The sequence below is a fragment of the Salmo salar genome, chromosome ssa05, assembly GCF_905237065.1.
Source record: "Salmo salar chromosome ssa05, Ssal_v3.1, whole genome shotgun sequence".
Taxonomy (NCBI): Eukaryota; Metazoa; Chordata; class Actinopteri; order Salmoniformes; family Salmonidae; genus Salmo; species Salmo salar.
This window is the reverse complement of record NC_059446.1, coordinates 22,799,670-22,817,023: the sequence shown is the minus strand read 5'-3', so window position 1 is coordinate 22,817,023 and position 17,354 is coordinate 22,799,670. Positions and strand designations below refer to the sequence as shown.

At 43.1% G+C, this 17,354-nt stretch overlaps 1 protein-coding gene across 5 annotated transcripts in view; it reads right to left on the bottom strand.

The window, feature by feature from the left end:
• The window catches only part of LOC106604462 (ecto-NOX disulfide-thiol exchanger 2), a 325,983-nt gene that overhangs the window by 146,500 nt on the left and 162,129 nt on the right, over positions 1-17,354 (bottom strand). For all 5 annotated transcript variants that reach the window (XM_014199101.2, XM_014199098.2, XM_014199100.2 and 2 more), the window contains one exon: positions 16,096-16,239. Coding sequence is in view for 4 of the 5 variants with exons in the window: in XM_014199098.2 (XP_014054573.1) it covers positions 16,096-16,239 (144 nt within the window). In the remaining variant the exon portion in view is untranslated. The remainder of the gene's footprint in view (positions 1-16,095; positions 16,240-17,354) is intronic.

Here is a 17,354-nt window from a genome sequence, read left to right as displayed (position 1 = left end):
TAGAGCTGATATCATAGTGGAGGTGACAGTGGGGCCAGCGCTGGCCCTCAGAAAGCTCTGGGCTTTGATTCAAACGAGGACACAGAGAGCCCGGGGTCTTTCCTGTTGTACTGAGACTGCAACCACAGTTTGGTCCACTTAGGCACAAAGTTAGAGATGTGAGATGCATAATTCAACAGGCCAGCCGGGAGGCCTATCAGAGAGAGTGTTATTCCCAGATGGCTTATCAGAGAGACTGTTATTCCTCTATTTGGATCCCGTCTCAGACAGAGGTGTAAATCGTACAGTGTGCCGCTCTCTTAATGAAGAACATTGGGATAAAATACCGTGACAACCCTTGGATTGTAAATATTGAACTGTGTGTGTGTGTGGGGGGGGGCTCTGGAGTGCCAGAGCCGAGGGGGTCTGGAATGAAAGCCCAATCACAGAAGAACGTGGCTAAACATTGCAAACCTTTCCTTACACTCTGCTATAGAGTTTCTAGAGGACTTCTCTCCTTTTCTCTCTATTCCTTTACTCTTTTTAAACCAAAAACAGCTGGGTTTGAGTGGTCTAATTGATACCAGTGTATCTGGTAGTGAACTGGGACTGGGAGTGTGTGTTTAATGTTGAATGGAACATAATGTACAGTACAAATATCCCAAGTGGGATTCAGATCCTCCCACAAGCCTCTTGGTACTGTGGACTACAGCCAAGCAGAGAGTGAGTCAGTCAAGACCTGAAAATGGTTGTCTAGCAATGATCAACAACCAATTTGACAGACCTTGAAGAATTTTGAATAGAATAATGGGCAAATATTGCACAATCCAGGTGTGGATGTTTCTAGATACTTTAGAGTATATTAGATACCCAGAAAGACTGACAGCTGTAACGGTTGACAAAGGTCCTTCTACAAATTGACTCAAGGGTGTGAATACTTATGTAAATGTGATATTTCTGTATTTCCTTTCCAATACATTTGCAAACATTTCTAAAAATATGTTTTCACTTTGTCATTATGGGGTATTGTGTGTAGATGGGTGAGAGGGGAAAAAAAACTATTGAATCCATTTTGAATTCAGGCTGTAACAAAATGTGGAATAATGGGTATGAATACTTTCTGAAGGCACTGTACATCATTCAAATATCCATTTAAATTGTGGCCGATATTGAGAGATAGAGGTGCACACTCCAGCACTGTTTTAAGCTGTAATGCATAAGAGAGGGTTATGCGGGCTTGGACTCCAGCCGGGAACGGAACGTTTTCAATTAGCAATCAATCATTGTAATGCCTCAAACAAGACCTTCTTCAAATTCTAGGCAATTAAAGTACAGGTCTTTTTTCTTAAAGCTATAAGAACGAGCTGACTCAAGTAAGAAACATGGCTTTTAACCTGTGACAGATATGATCCTCTACACAGAGGCATATGAAATAATAAACAGCTTCACTTATAAAATGATTCCATACCAAGTGGTGCAGAATGTACACACTGAATATGTTTTTAATCATATCAGAAAGAATGTGTCTCGCTACAACACTGCAGGGAGAGACAGCGTTCACTCAGAGTTGATAGCATTGACTTTCTCTCTGTGGGGCCATATTCCCCAGGCTGATAGACGGAGGGAGAAACTCATCACAGAGCTAATTGTTCATCTTTACTCCAGTGTGTTGTGTCTGGATGGCTGAAAACACAGGCAGCTGTCTCCTCCGTTCTAGTAGAAAATACACTGTGATACGAGACCCCTGAATAGTCCCCCCCCCCCCTCAGATAAGTGACAACACACAGCAGCTAACATTAGTGATAGCCTCAGATTTAGAAAGACAGAAGTACTGAAACTACCGCCAGCTTAAGAAAGGCCAGAAGCCATTTTGTTTTGGGCTCCTCAGATACCATATGTATGTATTCAGGATGAAGAGAAGTGCTGCATGCAGCCCTGAGTCCTGGCAGTCCAGACAGGAAGGCTGGATGGCGCAGAGAATAAGAAGAAAGCACTGATGGGTAGGGATGACCACGGTTATTTGAATATCTGAATGGAAGTTAGTATTCTAATATCTTGAGGAAAATCATATGCCTATTTTAATGAAAAGGCATTGATCTGTGACATTGCTACACACAAGAATAAACCATGACATTTGAAATTATTAAAAAAGAAAAAAATCTTTTGAATGTAGTTTTTATGACGTGTGCATTTCATATATACAGCCATGGTGTGTGCCCCAAAAAGACATGCCGTACAGCCTACACAGGTTTTATGCATGTAGCTTGCTGGCACTAGTCACAGGCTCCATGACTAGCAACATGAAGTGGGAGATCTCTAATCAATGCAAAAAAATTGAATTAAAATTACGGCAATAAGTTAGCTAAATGAGAAACAGGTAGGCTGCTGTTTAATCTGAATGGAGTTGTTGTAGACAAGTGTGGGGAGCAAAATAGCCTTAACTAGCTAGCTTCTTTACATCGATGTGATGCAGTAAAGACAGGAACTGCCAAATGGGATGACAGACAAACTTGTAAATGCCATAGATGATCTAACTAGCGCGATCCAGTAGCTACTTCCTCCATCTCCCTCCCGTGTCACACACCACCGGCACAGCCCCTGCGCAGCAAACACGTGTCCAAGTTTATACAAAGTTATTTGAATAGTGAACTTATATACTGATAGGACTTGGACAGAAGATGGAAGGAGAGAGACAGAAGGACGAAGAGGGGGAAAGGTGCCCCGGTACCCTGCCCTGTTAATGAATCCATCACGGGTGGAGGAGAAGCAAGGCTTGGGTCGGTGAGTTTCACATCAAAGGGATTGCCCATCTGATCAAAATGTTGCTCAAATGTTTTTTTATTTTTATTTTTATTTATTTTTAAATATGGGGCAGCGTTCGGCTGGAGTTTTCAATATGAACGGGCCCCTGAGAGCATTGATCAGGCTGGCTTCGTCTTCCTCTGTAAACTCTACTGTACAGTACTGAATGTCTGGGTCCCAAATGGCACCCTATTCCCTATATAGTGCACTAACTTTGACTAGAGCCCTATGGGCTTTAATAAAAAATAGAGTGCACTATAAAGGAAATAGGGTGCCATTTGATGCAGTGTCCTTTAAGAATGCCGACCACATCAATATGCAGTGGATCATTGAACTGGATTTACAACGTGTCTTAAATGTAAGTTCCACACAGAGTATCTCAATTACGACCCATGAAAGACATTGGTTTATGTAGTCACACACCATGATTCCACAAGAAAATAGGAACACGGAAACTCTCATGCTCAGTTACACAAAGCTACCCTAAAACACACACACACACACACACACACACACACACACACACACACACACACACACACACACACACACACACACACACACACACACAGATGTAAATGTACTGCCGCACACATGAACGCACGCACACAATCTGCAGCATGGTCTCCAGTCTAGCACAGCTTCCCCAGCTGCAGTATGACAGTTACCTGGACTCAGTGGTGGAAAAAGTACCCAATTGTCATCCTTGAGTAAAAGTAAAGATACCTTAATAGAAAATGACTGAAGCAAGGTGTTCTGACTGACGAGCTCCCTGATGTATACTGCAGGAAAACCACAGCTTGTTATGCAGAACTCAAATACACTGAAGACGACAACGAACAGTCAATGTCACTCAGCTCTACCCACACTCCAACACGGCAGGTTAATCAACCTTGATCAAGTAGTACAATCAACTAACCAGCAATGTTCAATGTAAGCTGTGCGTGTGCGTGCAGAAGAAATATGTCTGTGCAGAGAATCACGAGTTTGAACTTCACTCACCTTCCTAGTTTTTCCCTTTAGTTAACACTAACAACGTTTCCCTCTACTGTGGAAATTGTGATCGAATCAATGCAATATCTGCCACTTTCAATGCAACATATCAAAACAAAACATACTATGCAAGAGATTGGAGTAGGATTTATTGCATTGACAGGCACGACTCAGACCCATACTCTACTCAGGTCCATACTCTACACAGACCGGTGCGCCATAACCAATCAGCACTGCAGGATCCCTATTATGCAAATAGACCATTGCCATATATGGATCTGTGCCATTCACTTTGAACTGGACTATGTTTACAGCATGAGTGGACGCAAGCAGATGTGCTTTATGAGATCAAAGCGAGAGCTGCATGTAGCCAGGTGTGTACATTTGTTCATATTCTTTGGTAATTATTGAGTTATTTGCTCAGTTATTGCTAATGTCTAGTCAACAGTAAGGGAGTGGTTGCTTCCTACAAGAGCACCACGTGTGCATTTCTAGCCATCTTTGAAAAGCAAGTCAGGTAAAGAGCTTTTTTTTTTACATCTTAAAAGGGCAGTGTTGTATTTTGGGGAAGTGTTGTATTTTGAGACGGCCTTGAATAAGCCAAGTAGCCAATAGGCAAAATATAATTTGTCTGATTCTCTGCAATAATGGTATGAGAATAGTGCATTTTATTTTGTAAAGTGGTTTATTGCATGAAACAACATTTTCAGTCACCTCCTCTGAAGAACAAGTGAATAAACAGGTTAATGTCAATCCCTAAATGTTTTTTTTTCCAAAAGTCTCATGGAATGTAGGTGTATATTGAACACCACACATTGGCTGCTACTGTAGGCTGAATGATATAACAATGGCCAAGTAGGCTACTGTTCTAACTGTAACTTAAAGCTGGCACAGCATCAGTGTTCACAGTAAAAGTGCACCAGAAGTTGCACAGAATTATCGCAACGTTCAAGTTTGCGCTCAGCAGACCTGAAATTTGCTCAGTGCTGAAAACATTTGAGGAAACATTGCTAACTAGTCAGCCAAACAACTGAGCAAATAAATTCAAGGCAAATAATTGAGTTTGATAAAGATAGTGGCACAATATTAAGCAGTACACTGTTGTGTGTGTGTGTGTGTGTGTGTGAGATAGAGACTAGGCAACAGGATAGATAAAATCAGTAGCAGCAGCAGCACGTAATGAGTCAAGAGAGATGTGAAAAAGGGTCAATGCAGGTAGTTAAATAGTTAAGCAATAGCTACCTGGACAAACTATTTATCAGTCTTAAGGCTTGGGGGGAGACGCTGTTCAGAGTGTATTGGTCCCAAACTCGGTCCATCTGTGCGGATTTCCGTGCGGTAGAAAACGCTCTCGACCTGCTTCACTACAGTCCCGCTGGACGTGAATGTGGGGGCGTGCTGTAGTCCAGCAACTTTGTCTTGCTGACGTTGAGTGAGAGGTTGTTGTCCTGGCACCACACTACCAGATCTCTGACGACCTCCCTGTAGGCCGTTTCATCATCCTTGGTGATCAGGCCTACCACCGTTGTGTTGTCGGCAAACTTAATGATGGTTTTGGGAGTCCTGCGTGGCCACGCAGTCTTGGGTGAACAGGGAGTACAGAAGGAGACTAAGCACGCACCCCTGAGGGGCCCCTGTGTTGAGGATCTGTGTGTCGGATGTGTTGTTGCCTACCCTCACCACCTGGGTTGGCCCTTCTTTAAGTCCAGGATCCAGTTGCAGAGGGAGGTGTCTAATCCCAGGGTCCTTAGCCTAGTGATGAGCTTGGGGGGGGGGGGGCACTGGTGTTGAACACTGAGCTGTAGTCAATGAACAGCATTCTCACATAGCTGTTCCTTTTGTCCAGATGGGAAAGGGCAGTGTGGAATGCAATAGAGATTGCTTCATCTGTGGATCTGTTGGGGTGGTATATGAATTGGAGTGGGTCCAGGTTGTCTGAGATGATGGTGTTGATGTGAGACATGACCAGCCTTTCAAAGCATTTCATGACTACAGACGTGAGTACTACGGGGATATAGTCATTTAGACAGTTTACTTTGGCGTTCTTGGGGACAGGGATTATGGTGGTCTGCTTGAAACATGAAGGTATTACAGACTGGACCCAGGAAAGGCTGAAAATATCAGTGAAGACACTTGCCAGATGGTCAGCGCATGTTCTGAGTACGCGTCCTGAATGTTAACCTGTTTAAAGGTCTTGCTCACATCTGCTACGGAGAGCATGATCACACAGTCATACGGAACAGCTGGTGCTCTCATGCAGTGTTGCTAGCCTGAAATTAAGCAAAGACGATACTTAGCTCGTCTAATAGGCTTGCTTCTGGTTGGGGTAAGTATGTACGGTCACTGTGGGTACGACGTCGCCAATGCCCTTATTAGTTAAGGCGGTGAATGATGTGGGAAACTCCTCAATGCCATTGGATGAATCCCGGAACATATTCCAGTCTGTGCTAGCAAAACAGTCCTGTAGCGTAGCATCCGCATCATCTGACCAGTTCTGTATGGACTGCATCACTGGTACTTCCAGTTTGAGTTTTTGCTTGTAAGCAGGAATCAGGAGGATAGAGTTATGGTCAGATTTGCTAAATGGAGGGCGAGGGAGAGCTTTGTATGTGTATGTGTGTGTGTGTGTGTGTGTGTGTGTGTGTGTGTGTGTGTGTGTGTGTGTGTGTGTGTGTGTACACCATGTAGGCTGCTAAACACCACCATGTCATATCTCCAGTCATCATAATCCTGACTGTTACTCGATGCCCTCACTGTCACAGAGACTATAATATCCAGCTGTAGGTCTGAGAAAAGTGCATAGGGCCTGGTTTAGGTAAGCCAAGACGACATTCTCTAGTATCTCGACACAGCAATACATCTCCATGTACCTCAGACATAGCTCAGTTCTGACAGGGTAAATAGCCATTCACCTGATTTATGGCCTTAAACAGCACTTCCCCTGCCAACATTGGTATAAAGAGAGTGACCCAGGTGAACTCAAAGCCATAACTCTGAAGTTCATGCAAATGCCTCTGACATCAGTGTATGATATACGTGGAGGTCTGAGTAACGCATAGGATCTTACGTTAAGGCTGTGGTATAGTGGTCGTTACGTCAACAGAACCAGAGTAGATGATAGAAGGAAGAGACCCAGAAAAGGGCATCCGTCAGAGGGAGGCCAGTGGAGAGAGACAGGGCCTGGGTCACACACTCCATCGGCGCCAGTAGCAATGACAAACCGACCTCAGCAGATCCACTAGGCTGTGTGAAAAGCTCCTGGCAACAGATACTGTATTTTTTCAGGGCGTTCACCATAAAAACACTCCAAACCTAACAAGCACATCGAAAAATCATGCCTTTTCAAACCCAGCAGACAGGCTGTTCTCGAAGAGATTGTATGGAGAGAGCTGCTGATCTTTAGAGAACATAGTAGATTATTAAGAGAGAAACTGTGCTCTTTTAGAGAAAGTAGAAGATCTAATCAGAGAAAACTGCAGATCTTTTAGAGAAAGCAGAAGACCCAATCAAAGAAAACAGCAGGTCTTTTAGAGAAAGTAGAAGCTCAAAGCAGACGGCTGATCCCAGAGCAGGCCTGGGTTTGGTCCTAAACGGTCTGACAGCCATCTGTCTGGGATGACTCACAGACAGCCAGTTAGGCTACACTTTTATTCCCAAACTAAAATACACCCTCACACACACAGTACAGATGTGAACAGTCCTTCTGGCTCTAAATGTCTCCTCTTCATCTTCTCCCAGTTTGCATTCTGCCAGGCTGTCCAATGACGAGCTGAGCTCAGCCACCCAAGGTGCCACATTAGTAGCTCATTACAGCAAAGCAGCCAGGGAGAGACACTGAACACGTGTGTAGAGCACTAACATACAGGAATGAAGACACAGCTGTGAACCTTTGCTCTCTGCTACCCTTCACACCCACAAGTCTGTGAGCTGCCACTCTTCGTTGTCTGTCTCAATACCAGGAGAACAGTCCTCTGGTGTATCATTCTACTGCCCTTACCATCCACACCCTGGGAATCAATATCATTTTATTCAGCACAGCTCTGCTAGCACTCGCTAAAGGTTAATGAAGGTGGGATTGGTTTGGAGAAGGCTAACCATTCTCTCTGCTTTTTGCAGTGTCAGTGACTTTCTTTTCACACATTTACATTTTAAGGATTTTATTAATTGCACAAATATGACAGTGAATAAAATATTCCTATCACATTACTATCAACATGCTGTTTAAAAGGCCTGAGATAGACATGGGTTTGGAGTAGTATATGTTTTTGCTTCACCTCAATATTGTTATATATTTTTTTATGTACCCTTTCTTTCCCCATTTTCATGATGTTCAATTGGTAGTTACAGTCTTGTCCCATCGCTGCAACTCCCGTACGGACTCAGGAGAGTCGAAGGTCATGCGTCCTCTGAAACACGACCCTGCCAAGCAGCACTGCTTCTTGACACACCGCTCGCTTAACCCGGAAGCCAGCCACACCAATGTGTCAGCGTGCATGCGCCCGGCCCGCCACAGGAGTTACTAGAGCGCGACGGGACAAAGACATCCCGGCTGGCCAAACCCTCCCCTAACGACGCTGGGCCAATTGTGCGCCGCCTCATGGGTCTCCCAGTCGCGGACGGCTGATGGAACCCAGGTCTGTTGTGACGCATGAAGAACTGCGACGCAGTGCCTTAGACCGCTGCTCCACTCAGGAGGCCCTCAATTCAATATTGGTGTCAGGGCAACAGCCGTGTTAAAGTACGGTAGGCCAGTGTTCCCCAACTGGCGGCCCGTCTGTTCCAAATTAAAATCTTTTGTCTTGCCCATTCACCCTCTGAATGGCACACATACACAGTCCATGTCTCAAGGCTTAAAAATCCTTCTTTAACCCGTCTCCTCCCCTTCATCTACACTGGTGGATGTGGATTTAAGAGGTGACATCAATAAGGGATCATAGCTTTAACCTGGTCAGTCTATGTAATGGAACGGTGGTTCCTAAAGTGATCGTAAACAAACGTAAGTCAGGTTTGAAATTATTAGGTTTTAGTCAAATATTATATCTGTTTGGGCTAACAAATGATTTGTCGTTATGTTCCGGCCCCCTGAACAGCCACTGTAAAAAATGATCTAGTTCAAGATGCCTGCTGTAGGTGGTTGTAACTCATTCAACACAACCTGAGGGTTTCAGCATCAATCTACAATGTAACACAGAAACAACACATCTCCAACAGTTGGATTTATCCCAGGTCAAAAGGTACTCCCCACAACAGGAAGCCTGAGAGTAACGGTCTAGCAGCGAAATGATGTCACATCCCTAAAAATAGAGTAGGTGTCCTACAATTCACCTGAAAGAATGAAAGCGCATGAATTGGCGGGAGACAGCTGAGTGGATTGTGGAGAGCTGAGCGCATGCATTCTGGAGATAGCCTATAGGTGTGTCCATCTTCACTACACACACGCCATTTCTCTCCTGTTCTATTGGTTTTAATATCAACTTTCTTTCATTGTCCCGAAGCCAAATACACAATCCTAGTCAGCCCATTGTAGTTGTTGCATCTTTAGATTCCCCCTTTTCTAAGATTTTCATCTCAGTTAGAAACGTGTGTTATTTCACAGTTGTGACGTCTTCATTATTATTCTACAACGTAGAAAATAGTAAAAATAAAGAAAAACTCTTGAATGAGTAGGTGTGTCCAAACCTTTGACTGGTACTGTATGTGTTAGCAAAATTTCTCAAATGGCTGGTAAATCAAAATCTTCCCGGTCACGTTGTCCGGCACCACATTTCTTTAACGGAAACCCTGACACACACACACTACATATGCTCTCACACATTCATGTTGACGCTACACACACATTTTCTGTCAGAGTGACTTGCAGGAGCAATTAGGGTTAAGTGCCTTGCTCAAGGGCATCGGCATATGTCACCTAGTCAGTTTGGGGATTTGAACCAGCAACCGAAACGCTCTTAACTAAGAGGCTACCTGCTGCTAGGTTACATACGCTGCTGCTGCACTGTTTATCATCTATCCTAATTACCTAGTCACTTTACCCCTACCTACAAGTACCTCTACTTCATACCCCTGCACATTGACTCAGTACCGGTACTCCTTGTATATAGTCTTATTTTATTGTGTTACTATTTCATTATTTATTTTTCTTGATTTTTAACTCTGTATTGTTGGGAAAAGGGTCTTAAGTAAGCATTTCATGGTGAAATCTACACCGGCGCATGTTACAACATGCTATACAGTATTTTTGTAAAAATTTTTATTTCACCTTTATTTAACCAGGTAGGCCAGTTGAGAACAAGTTCTCATTTACAACTGCGACCTGGCCATCACCCACAGCTATACAGTACAAGTAGGCCTATATCATCTTGGCCATACCTCACAGCTATACAGTACAAGTAGGCCTATATCATCTTGGCCATACCTCACAGCTATATAGTACAAGTAGGCCTATATCATCTTGGCCATCACCCACAGCTATACAGTACAAGTAGGCCTATACCATCTTGGCCATACCTCACAGCTATATAGTACAAGTAGGCCTATATCATCTTGACCATCACCCACAGCTATACAGTACAAGTAGGCCTATACCATCTTGGCCATACCTCACAGCTATACAGTACAAGTAGGCCTATACCATCTTGGCCATACCTCACAGCTATATAGTACAAGTAGGCCTATATCATCTTGGCCATACCTCACAGCTATACAGTACAAGTAGGCCTATACCATCTTGGCCATACCTCACAGCTATACAGTACAAGTAGGCCTATATCTTGACCATCACCCACAGCTATACAGTACAAGTAGGCCTATATCATCTTGACCATCACCCACAGCTATACAGTACAAGTAGGCCTATATCATCTTGGCCATACCTCACAGCTATACAGTACAAGTAGGCCTATATCATCTTGGCCATACCTCATAGCTATACAGTACAAGTAGGCCTATATCATCTTGGCCATACCTCATAGCTATACAGTACAAGTAGGCCTATATCATCTTGGCCATACCTCATAGCTATACAGTACAAGTAGGCCTATATCATCTTGACCATCACCCACAGCTATACAGTACAAGTAGGCCTATACCATCTTGGCCATACCTCACAGCTATACAGTACAAGTAGGCCTATACCATCTTGGCCATACCTCACAGCTATATAGTACAAGTAGGCCTATATCATCTTGGCCATACCTCATAGCTATATAGTACAAGTAGGCCTATATCATCTTGGCCATACCTCATAGCTATATAGTACAAGTAGGCCTATATCTTGACCATCACCCACAGCTATACAGTACAAGTAGGCCTATATCATCTTGGCCATCACCCACAGCTATACAGTACAAGTAGGCCTATACCATCTTGGCCATACCTCACAGCTATATAGTACAAGTAGGCCTATATCATCTTGGCCATACCTCACAGCTATACAGTACAAGTAGGCCTATACCATCTTGGCCATACCTCACAGCTATACAGTACAAGTAGGCCTATATCTTGACCATCACCCACAGCTATACAGTACAAGTAGGCCTATATCATCTTGACCATCACCCACAGCTATACAGTACAAGTAGGCCTATATCATCTTGGCCATACCTCACAGCTATACAGTACAAGTAGGCCTATATCATCTTGGCCATACCTCATAGCTATACAGTACAAGTAGGCCTATATCATCTTGGCCATACCTCATAGCTATACAGTACAAGTAGGCCTATATCATCTTGGCCATACCTCATAGCTATACAGTACAAGTAGGCCTATACCATCTTGGCCATACCTCACAGCTATACAGTACAAGTAGGCCTATATCTTGACCATCACCCACAGCTATACAGTACAAGTAGGCCTATACCATCTTGGTCTTTGGTTGGTTATATAAAGACAGCATCAAGAAAAGCCATGTAGCATGGCACGCTGTGGCTCAGCTTATGTGATGTTTAAAAGCCAGATTTCCTTACCATGGACGAATGCATCCTCAACTTTACAAGGCAAAGCTATATACACATTTTAGCGAGTTTGCTAATGAAAGCAGGCTAATGTGCTGAAATATTCACTGACTCCATTCTACCAGGCCCAAGGCAAAGACATAATGACTCCATTCTACCAGGCCCAAGACATAATGACTACATTCTACCAGGCCCAAGACGTAATGACTCCATTCTACCAGGCCCAAGGCAAAGACATAATGACTCCATTCTACCAGGCCCAAGACATAATGACTACATTCTACCAGGCCCAAGACGTAATGACTCCATTCTACCAGGCCCAAGGCAAAGACGTAATGACTCCATTCTACCAGGCCCAAGACGTAATGACTCCATTCTACCAGGCCCAAGACATAATGACTCCATTCTACCAGGCCCAAGACATAATGACTCCATTCTACCAGGCCCAAGACGTAATGACTCCATTCTACCAGGCCCAAGACATAATGACTCCATTCTACCAGGCCCAAGACATAATGACTCCATTCTACCAGGCCCAAGACATAATGACTCCATTCTACCAGGCCCAAGACGTAATGACTCCATTCTACCAGGCCCAAGACATAATGACTCCATTCTACCAGGCCCAAGACGTAATGACTCCATTCTACCAGGCCCAAGACGTAATGACTCCATTCTACCAGGCCCAAGACATAATGACTCCATTCTACCAGGCCCAAGACGTAATGACTCCATTCTACCAGGCCCAAGACGCAATGACTCCATTCTACCAGGCCCAAGACGTAATGACTCCATTCTACCAGGCCCAAGACGTAATGACTCCATTCTACCAGGCCCAAGGCAAAGACATAATGACTCCATTCTACCAGGCCCAAGGCAAAGACATAATGACTCCATTCTACCAGGCCCAAGGCAAAGACATAATGACTCCATTCTACCAGGCCCAAGACGTAATGACTCCATTCTACCAGGCCCAAGACGTAATGACTCCATTCTACCAGGCCCAAGACGTAATGACTATTCTACCAGGCCCAAGGCAAAGACATAATGACTATTCCACCAGGCCCAAGGCAAAGACATAATGACTATTCCACCAGGCCCAAGACATAATGACTCCATTCTACCAGGCCCAAGGCAAAGACATAATGACTATTCCACCAGGCCCAAGACATAATGACTCCATTCTACCAGGCCCAAGGCAAAGACATAATGACTATTCCACCAGGCCCAAGGCAAAGACATAATGAATTAACTCTGCATTTCCTTTCATACCGTCCTAAATAGGACACCATAAGCCAACATTGTGTTGGGTATTCTCTAACAAAATGTTGAGTTGGCAGGATTCCCTTTGCACTTTTTAACTTTCCAGGTTTTCCCAGGGTTGACTTATTAATACAATGTCATCATAAAAACTACAAATATTTAGTTATTGCATGAATTACAAGGTGTTGAGCGGGCATGAATACAGTTTTTCCCAGCTGTTGGGCTATTAATACAGTGTCAAAGCCATTAAAACTAAAAAGACAGTTGCAGTGTCTGTTAAGTCAAAAGGACACCCATTACTAATGTAAACGACCACTTCTGCTGCTGTTTGAGACACTTAGAAGTTTAGTGGTTTAAACTTTACTACATGGAATAAACATCCTTTAAACATCACTGTTTGCGTCTTGGGAACAGTGATGCTGAGTGCGTGTTTCTGCGTCTAACGAGATTAATATATCCATTAGAATTCCTTAACGAGGGCAAATCCACATGGCTGCTAATTAGTCCGTGCTCCATCTTCTCAGAGAGCTGGAGGACTGGACTGGTTCTTGTGATGCTAGAGAACATTAAAGCCACTAAATGTACCCAGCTCCAGATGCAGCAGATTGTCCCCATTTAACAGGTTTTCCATTAGGGAGCAGATTAATGTAACACAGCAATAATAGATATAATGGCAGTGTTCTGAAAGGCTGAGGGACCCCGGCGCTGTCCTTAACGGTAAGTCATCATTATCTAATGTTCTGTTGCTAAGCAGGTGCACATAGACAGAGCCACTCTTGAGGGTTTGTGAGGTGTGACTCACGTCTAAACCAGCGCACAGCATGAGGCTTTAACGTGATAAGGATGTTGTTAAAAACACCATACTTTGATTAGTCACTATCTTTTATCCATCTCTAAGACACTGTAAAACAATGAGTGCTCTCTCCCCTCCAAAGGGAAATAGTGGATTAGATTTGTGTGCAGTGTCTTTGATCTAAAGTTCTCTGACTAGCTTTCATCTGAGCAGTGACATTACACACTCTCTTAAACAAACATGTTCTCACAAACCCAGTCAGACTGACATGTCATATACTAAGAAACGTTCTATTTACGTGAACACAATTCCGGATATTCAGACACGGCCATTCACACAGGTTTTCACAATGACGAGCACTTACATGTGTGCCAATATTTTATTGTGTGTCTCTCTGTGCGTATATCTACAGGACAAGACTGACACTCTATCCAAGGTTTATTGGTCAGTCACCCTTTCAATAGGCTACATTGATCCAAGAGAGCTTTTCGAGGTCTGTTAGATGACTCGGAGTGAAATTGAGAAAACTTTCCCATAAATGACCATAAGATCTCATCCCCCGTTCATGGTTTCTTTCTCCGTCTTCGTAAGTAAAAAACTTCTAGGGTCAAGTTAACCTGTCAGTGAATTATACCATGAACGCCTGAACATGTATTGACATACAACACACTAGAGAGAATGTGCTGAGGCAAGACAGCATTGAAGTGTGTTGATTCTCCTCAGGTTATCTGTCGCTCTAGTCAATTTCAGTGCAACTGTTCAGAGACTAACATTGTTCTGCACAAACACCATGTTTATTAAATACACATGGAACGTGTCCTTATGTACCTCCAATCTAAACCTACTCAAGGTCTTCATGTCTAGCTCTGGGTTGGTAACGAAGCAGAATAATTCATAATAATATTAATTAGTGAGAATTGAAACTCAAGAGAAAGGGTCATTTATTGAAAATTGTGCACAAAGACGAATGGAAAAGAGAGGTTTATTAACACTGACAATTAATCCTGACCAATTAAGGTCACCAAGACAGCAGAAAACACACAGCAACACCTGTCTTAAGGACCTTCTCATTCTATTTGTCATTATGCAATTAATTAGGCACAGCCACTGATTAAAACTAGGCCTCATTTAGTAATGAAAAAGTCATGGACACACACATGAATGCGGGGGCACACGCACGCATACACACTTCCTCTCAGCACATTACTCTCCGTGCAACAGATCACTCCGTGAGAGATGCCTGAAGGCATTTCTGAGCATTGATTGGCAGGTGCTGTAGGCATGGTAACAGCCAGGCTAAGGTGTGAGAGCTGCAATCCCAGCAGACCACAACCCTGCAGCTTTAGACAGACGGCCCTGACCTCCACAGGACTAACTGGCAATACGGCCCTCAGGATGGAAAACTTGACATTTTACCAAGTTCACCTCACTTTAAATGACTCTCCCAGTCTCATAGTATAAAATGCATAGGTACCACTGATGTACACCTCAATTTTAAAAGTATTTTATTGTATCTGGAGGAAGAGCTGTGTAGTGTTATGTACTTCTTATATACTGCAGTAATATGACAGTACTATACTGCCCTACCAAGCAAAAAGGCAGTAACTGCTCATTTGGTCAAAAACTAGTTAATGTCATTTTTGCTACATTAAATACATGCTTAATCATGTGGACCAGTATCTGCCTCTATTGTATTGTGTTTTGGAGAAAATGGGGGTCATGTTTGCATTAACTGCATAAAGTTACTGTGAAACCAAGGTAAGTAAAAGCAATTTCTCTCAGTTCCACGCTATGAGCAGTTACTGCCTTTTTGCTTGGTAGGAAAGTATAGTACCTGGAGGCAGAGCTGTGTAGTGTTATGTACTTCTTACATACTGCAGTAATATGACAGTACTATAGTACCTGGAGGCAGAGCTGTGTAGTGTTATGTACTTCCTATAACATGCAGTAATATGACAGTACTATAGTACCTGGAGGCAGAGCTGTGTAGTGTTATGTACTTCCTATAAAATGCAGTAATATGACAGTACTATAGTACCTGGAGGCAGAGCTGTGTAGTGTTATGTACTTCCTATAAAATGCAGTAATATGACAGTACTATAGTACCTGGAGGCAGAGCTGTGTAGTGTTATGTACTTCTTATATACTGCAGTAATATGACAGTACTATAGTACCTGGAGGCAGAGCTGTGTAGTGTTATGTACTTCCTATATACTGCAGTAATATGACAGTACTATAGTACCTGGAGGCAGAGCTGTGTAGTGTTATGTACTTCTTATATACTGCAGTAATATGACAGTACTATAGTACCTGGAGGCAGGCTGGGTCTCTTCCTCTTAATGCTCTTCTCAGCTCCGTTCTCCAGGGGACAGTCTGACACCAGCGGCACGTTTGAGTTGCTGAACTGCAGGGGTTCGTTGTTGGAGGACGGGTCAAATGACAGCGGGTTCAGTCCTGAAACACAACAGAAACACAAGCAGCCATGTTCAACCAGATGGACCATAGATATATAAACCACAACAGAAACACAACAAGCAGCCATGTTAAACCAGATGGACCATAGATATATAAACCACAACAGAAACACAACAAGCAGCCATGTTAAACCAGATGGACCATAGATATATAAACCACAACAGAAACACAAGCAGCCATGTTCAACCAGATGGACCATAGATCTATAAACCACAACAGAAACACAAGCAGCCATGTTCAACCAGATGGACCATAGATATATAAACCACAACAGAAACACAAGCAGCCATGTTAAACCAGATGGACCATAGATCTATAAACCACAACAGAAACACAACAAACAGCCATGTTCAACCAGATGGACCATAGATATATAAACCACAACAGAAACACAACAAACAGCCATGTTCAACCAGATGGAATATAAACATTATACACGAAACACAACAAACAGCCATGTTCAACCAGATGGACCATAGATATATAAACCACAACAGAAACACAACAAGCAGCCATGTTCAACCAGATAGATCTACAAACCACAACAGAAACACAACAAGCAGCCATGTTCAACCAGATTAACCTTGAGTTAGACACGATTGTTGAACACATTCACAATATATCCACCGAACAGAGTACATAGGCTACAAACTATTTAATATGTGAAGAGAAAACTACAAGGAGAAATGTATGCCACACAGACTGTTTTAACTCTGGAGAAGTCTAAACTAAAGAAAACAGACTGTGGAAATACAACTCTATTCAACCATAAGAAACCACATGTTCAGGATCTAACAAAGTCCGGAGTTTACATACTTCACTTGAAGGAAACACCTTAGAGAGCCCTACAACTTCACACTACGTCAGAATCTCCAGAGTTCTGTGTCTCTCTGTTCAGACAGTGGGGACACTAGGGAGCATCTCACAACCAATAACAGACTTTCTGAACATCTTTTCTGGTCTCTTTTCTAATTTAGCGGTTTCATTTCTATCCCAGTATATTTCTAAACCTGAGAGGAACCAAGATAGGATTAAACACAAAGACCCCTGTTAGTTATGAACCCACCACACACTCTTCATAGAAGTGTATTATC